This window comes from Caretta caretta, chromosome 12 (genome assembly GCF_965140235.1).
Source record: "Caretta caretta isolate rCarCar2 chromosome 12, rCarCar1.hap1, whole genome shotgun sequence".
In the NCBI taxonomy this organism is placed as follows: domain Eukaryota; kingdom Metazoa; phylum Chordata; order Testudines; family Cheloniidae; genus Caretta; species Caretta caretta.
The window spans coordinates 2,540,958-2,546,957 of NC_134217.1; the positions used below are offsets into that span (position 1 = coordinate 2,540,958).

A 6,000-nucleotide genomic window follows, 5' to 3' on the forward strand; every position below is an offset into this window, starting at 1 on the left:
TGAGGCCAGGTTTTCCAAAGCGGCCACTTCAGGGGTGGATTGTGGGGACTCTGCTGGGACTCAGAGCCCAGTCTGCAGCGGGGCTATGCACCGGTAAATCACGTTAGCACCAATAGGATCGTCAGCTCCTCTGAAGAGCATGTCCCAAGCTGCGCACCCTAAATGAATGGAAATTTTTGGTCCTAGAGACTTTCCCAAGCTCACTCAGTACATCAGCATCAGAGCCAGGAGAGAACCCAGGAGTCCTGAGTCCCAGCCCCTTGCTCTCCCCTCTACAACATCTAGAGAAATAAAGAAACAAAGACCCAGCTCCCGTCCTGTGCAGCTGGCCCCAGAGACAAAGCAGGCACAGAGAGCGCAGGGAGCAAGCCAGGCCTCACCACCTTCCACGTGGCCTCAGTGGCTCTGGGAAGCTCTGAAAAGGGTGCTGCTTACCTTGCAGGTGGCATGGGATCCCTACTGGGGAGAGAGCCATCTCTGGGGCTCCTGGGAGACTGGCCAAGGTAGCTGCACGGGCTACCAGAGCAGCATCTTTCAGCCCAGCCTGCAGTCAGAATGAAACTGGCCCTGCTCAGAGGAAACGATGAGGTTACTTACCAACCGGTAGTGTCGCCGCTTTGCACCCCTCCTCCCCCAAGCTGCCTCTTCCTGCCCCTCAGCCACGATTCAGCCAGAGAGCAAGTGGAGCAAAATGAAAGTGTCTAAGCTAGCAGCCCACGCAGGCCCAGAGACGGCGACGGCATTCGCCGAAACAACAGTGCCCTGCCGAGGAGACAAACGCCACGGGACAGCAGCCCACAAACTGCTCTGGCTTGGCAGGGAAGAGGAGCTCAACACAAGTGTGGAAACAGTTATTTCTCCTTTCCCCTTAATCCTAATCCACCATCTCCCCCCTTCACCCTGCTGTCCCAGCCCTGAGCTCTCCCACACCACAGCTCTGCCAGCGCTCCTCAGTCCTGACCCACAGCCCCCTGCTATTCCACTCCAGGGCTCCCCACACATATAACCCTGCCGCTGCCCCGAATCCCGGCTCTCCCAGCTCCCGGGCTCCGCTCACACACAGCTCTGTCAGTGACCTTCCAGCCCCACCCTCAGCTCCCTACTATTCCAGCCGTTGGGGCTTTTTGAGCAGAGTTTTTTCCAGATATCAAGCCCCTATTGATGGGCCCCCTCCCCACAGCCCAGGCTGAGATCTCCAGTGGGGTGTGGAGGGGGTTTCCTTAACTCCTGCTTTGCTGCTCACACCTCAGGACACAAAAAGCGGCTCCCCCTTGACTTGGCCTCAGCTCAGCACGCCAAGGGCACCTGCATCTCCCAGGGCAGCTGGGACAGTCTGCACAGGGAACACATTTCCCAAGCCGGGGAGCAGCATCTGTCCATCACAGGCCCAGCGTCAAGCCTCTTCCCCTGGAGTTCACCCTGATATCTGCTCCCCGCTCCTCCACGTGCCTCCCTCTCCAGCCCCTCAGCTGGTTATTGGTGGATTCCTGCCAGCCAGGAGTCGGACAGGACAAGAATGAGAGGGGGATGGTGGCTGATTTGCCTTCGCCTGCCCTGCTGGAGTCCTGGGGAGCATGGGCAGGCTCAGTCCCTCACTCTCCTCAGCTTTGCACTAGGAGAAAGCCAAGGCTGGCTGTTTCAAAGAGGGACCCTGGGTTTTTGGGTAGCCAATGGGAGGGGCTTTGGGCCCGCCCCTCAGGCATGCTGAGCACCCACAGCTCCTATGGCTGCAGGTGCCATTAACGCACTGCTGATTATCGGGCCACATCACGCATGTGAACAGGACATGCAGAGTCACTGGCCAAGTTTTGCAAACCTCAGCCCAAGCGACGGGCAGCCCGCTCCGAGCCATTGGAGCGGCAACCAGCTGGGAAGCGTGGGGGTGCTTGCGTTCAGGGTGCATGTCACTAACACAAGGGAGGGGGCCTCACTAGACACACAGATGTGGGAGGCAAAGAGAAGGGCAGAGTCTGGAATTTTTCACTGCCCTCCATGGGTCACAGTCTCACCCGAGCAAGGGGCAGGAATCTTCCTAGCCTGAGCCATCTTGAAAGGAAAAGGGAAGGAGGATTCTGGCCGCTCAGCGCCCTGAGCACGTGGCCGGCTGGAGAAGGGCCACCCGTGCCAGGTTGCAGCGACGTCAGGGTCTTCCCCAGAGGGCTGGTGGGGCTGTGCAGGCAAGGTGGCCTTTTCTCACCCTTTTCACATGTGAAAGCAGCAGATACACCTTTGCAGGAAGTCATCTTCCCACAGGGGCTGCTGCCTCCGGAGACTCAAACCACAGCTCATGGTGCAATGGCATAGATGATCAACCAAGCACAACCCTCCCCAGCTGGGCTGCGGCCAGTGAAGGACACACTCTGTCTCACAAGTCCCTCCAGGGTGAGGCTCAGCTGCAGCAACATGGAAGGCATGCAGCGCCCTTTGCATGGGCAGGGGCTGTCTCTGTTGCCCCTCCTTCCAAGAGCCTTGCGGCTCAGCTGCGTTGTCTGCACACCCAGGATGGCACGTGGGGGCAGCAGCAGGGCTTCCTCAACAGCAGGTCCCAAGGCACAGAGCCCACTGCAGCAGGGGTCTGGCTGGGCACCAGCCTTGCCATCCCCGGGCACGCTGTGAGACATCTCAGTGCAACGTCTTTGGTGATGCTGTGAAAATTGGGGCTAGGGCCAAGGCAGGGATGGTGAGCTGGCACCTTCTTAGAAGGGATTTGAATGTGTTTCTGAAATTGGGTAATGCAATCAACCTAGCATGGGTCAGAATGGGGAGGCGCTCCACACAAACCCCACCGCCAACCACAAGCCATGCCCACAATCCCAGAATAGCTGGACATTGCTACATGCCTGATAAGCAGTGAAGAGGGCATTGTTAGGTTTCAGAGTTAACGTCCCCATTGGGCCAACTGGTGCAGTTCTCCCTGTAAACGAGTTTACTTACTGCGAGGCATCTCCTTGTGGCCAGGTATGGCCTAGCAGCTCTCACTTCTCTAGTGCACCCGCCTGCCTGAAGATCACTCTGGTACTGTGGTCATGGAGTTCAAAGCCAGAAGGGAGCACCAGAGCATCCTGCCTGACCCCCTGCATAGCAAAGGCCCCCAGCACTCATGCAATAACCCCAACAACTGGACTGAGACCAAGCGTTACAGCCCTCAGGAGAGGACTGCCCTGTGCCAGGCAGAGAATGGGGAGTGAGGGTCACCAGTGCCCGAGGCCCCACAATGGCCGGAAAACAACAAAGGGAGCTAAACCCCAACAATCCTGCCAAGTGACCCCCACCCGCTGCCAAGCCAGGCAACAAACCCCCACATCCCTGCCAACCTGACCTGGGGGAAATTCCGGCCAGCCCCCACACATGGCCAACAGTGAGCCCCGACCCTGTGAGCAGGAACCAGCCAGCCAAGCCCCCGAGGGAGAGAGCACCGGGTGCCACCGCAGAGCCCTGCCCCCGCCCAGCATGCCAGCTCCAGGTCTGGCCAGACCTGCTGCTTCAGGAGGAGGAGATTGAACCCCCCCTCAGAAGACACTGGGGGTGGGGTGGGGCGTGGAAAACCCCTTCCTGACCCCTGATGGTGGCCAGCTGAAGCCCTGCAGCATGAGCTACAGGAACCTAGGACAAACCGGGATAGAGACCCAGGACTGCTGCGCCCTGCCTCCCGCCAATACAAGCAACCCCTGCCCGGCCAGGTCGATCTCTTACGTCCACCCCTTCCAGGTCACCACTGTCCCAGCTAAAAGTCCCCAACCGTCCCTCACACAAACCAAATCCTCCCGCCCTGGTGGGGGCTATTCCTCAGCCTGCCACCCCCCTGCTGGGCTCTATAACCCTTGTGACAGGCTTGTGCCTCCCCTTCCTTGGGGCCATGGGGGAACCTCCTCTCCAGCACTCCGATTCCAGCCCAGGGCCCTGTACTGAGCAGCCCGGCCTGCTCCGCTGGGCACCAGTGCCCTGCCCACCCAGCCTCTCAGTTCCCCTCTGGTCTCCCGTCAGGGGTTGGCGCTCCCCTTCCTGCTCCAAGCGGCCACCCTCCCTGGCTCTCCGTCCAGCTTCCCCCGGCAGGCCTGTCACCACCCGCCGCACTGTAACCTCCTTCCCCTCTCAGGTGGCTCCTGAAGCCCCAGGCTCCCCTGCAGGCCCCCGTCTGCAGGCTCAGCCAGGCGGAGTGGGGGCTTCACGCCCACCAGGAGAGGAATTGTTCTTTTAAATGCAAGCTGAGATTTCACAGACGTACTGAGGCCTCAAACGGAGCCATGCCATATTCCCGAGGGCCAGCTCAGCCTGGCACCCAACCCCTACGGCCAGCAGTCCCCAGCAATCCCAATGGGCCGGGAGCAGGCCCTGAGCCCTCTGCCCCCACCCCCACCCCAAGGCATCTCTGCCCATGTCCCACTGCTGCAAAGGCCCAGCGCAGCCCCTGGGAGAGGCCACCTGGGCCTCTGGGGCATTGGGGCATCCCCCACAGCCTCTGGGGCATTGTTATTCCACAGGGGGTATCCCAGCCCCCGCTCAAGGAGCTAAGCATGCAGCTCTTCCCGCTTGGAGAGACGCACGTGGTCTCCTCCCACCTTGAGGGCCCCACAAACCAGCTCTGCAGCCCCCTGCCCTACGTCCTCGTCCCTTGATGCCCAAAGAGGCCCAAGCTGCCCTGGGCCTTGGGGCTGTGCAGTCACGGGGAGTCCCTGGAGCTGGCACCAAGCCTATGGCTGCAGCAGCTTATTGCAGGCTTTCCTGTCCCCTCTGCAGGCCAGAGGCCAGGTGATACCCTATGGGCTGGCAAACACTCTCTGCTGCCCCTCATGGCAGGAAGGGGTGGGCAAATCCTAACCCTGCAGCTCAGCCAGCCGCCTTCGCCAAGCCCGAGGGAGTGTTGGTTACTCACAGTCCTTGGGCCACCTCCAGTGTGAGGTGACTGGGGCCTGCATGCTTGGCACCAGACCTTGCCCAAGAGAACCAGCCCTCCATGACTTCCAGACTGGGTCACTGCAGTGGGCTCCAGCCCCGGCACACTGCTGCAAAGCTGACGCCCTGCCTGCTGGCTGGCAGTGGGTAGGTTATTACCACAGCAAACAGACATGTACTAGCTGCTTCTGCAGGCAACATCGCGTGCCTTCAATGTGCAAAAGCCCTGTGTGTTTTGGTTCCCAGCTACCTCTGCCCATGTTCCACCATGGCACATGTTCCACCATGCCCATGTTCCACCATGGCACAGCTGGGCCCTCCAGCTGCCAGTCCTAGGAGGAACAGCCAGACAGGCACTATCGTTGCCGTGGGGAGCCCTTGGCTCTGGAATTTGGTTCCTTCACAGATCCCACTTCTACCCAAGAAACCAGCCAGACAAACAGCTGGAGCAAACCAAGCTTAGCAAACAGACTCAGCATGAATACAAACAAACCCCCAGATGTCAACCCAAGCAGAGTGTCTACCCCTAAAGGGTCACAATGCTGGAGACTCCAGCCAGGCTTTCCATGCTGCTGTTTACATGGTGCAAAGCACCCAGAGGCCCCAGTGCTCGGTGGCAGGATTGGACCCTCAGCAAGATCCAGTGATTTTACAGCCTGACAGAAACATTCTGACCCTCTAGTCTGAGCTTCTACCTCACACAGGCCAGAGACCCTGTCCCAGGGATGCTTGCCTCAAGCCCATTACTTCTGGCTGAGCTAGGACAGATCCTTTAGACAAGGGCACCTGTCTGGGTTTAGAGCTGCAAGCAACAGACAATCCACCACATCCCTGGGTGTTGTCCCAGTGATTAATTACCTTAATTGTTACCAACAGGCTCCTTATTCTGAATCTGTCCAGCTGCCAACATAAGCACAGAGCTAGTCAGGGATTTCTCATAGAAATGATTTGCCAATGGAAAATGCAGTTTCTGCAAAATCAAACTTTTCTGTGCAAAAATTTAGATTTTGACAAAACAAATTCCATTTTCCATCAGGAAAAATCAAGATGAATATTATATTTCAGGTCAGTTCAAATGTTAAACTGCATTTCCCTATTGTGGCACAT

At 58.5% G+C, this 6,000-nt stretch overlaps 1 protein-coding gene across 7 annotated transcripts in view; it reads right to left on the bottom strand.

Moving 5' to 3' along the window:
- The window catches only part of CARMIL2 (capping protein regulator and myosin 1 linker 2), a 139,219-nt gene extending 138,659 nt beyond the window's left edge, over positions 1-560 (bottom strand). For 6 of the 7 annotated variants that reach the window (XR_012664514.1, XM_075118251.1, XM_048816442.2 and 3 more), the window contains exon 1: positions 436-560. Coding sequence is in view for 5 of the 7 variants with exons in the window: in XM_075118251.1 (XP_074974352.1) it covers positions 436-475 (40 nt within the window). In the remaining 2 variants the exon portion in view is untranslated. The remainder of the gene's footprint in view (positions 1-435) is intronic. The other variant, XM_075118252.1, reaches the window with a different exon arrangement.
- Positions 561-6,000: the final 5,440 nt, after the last annotated feature.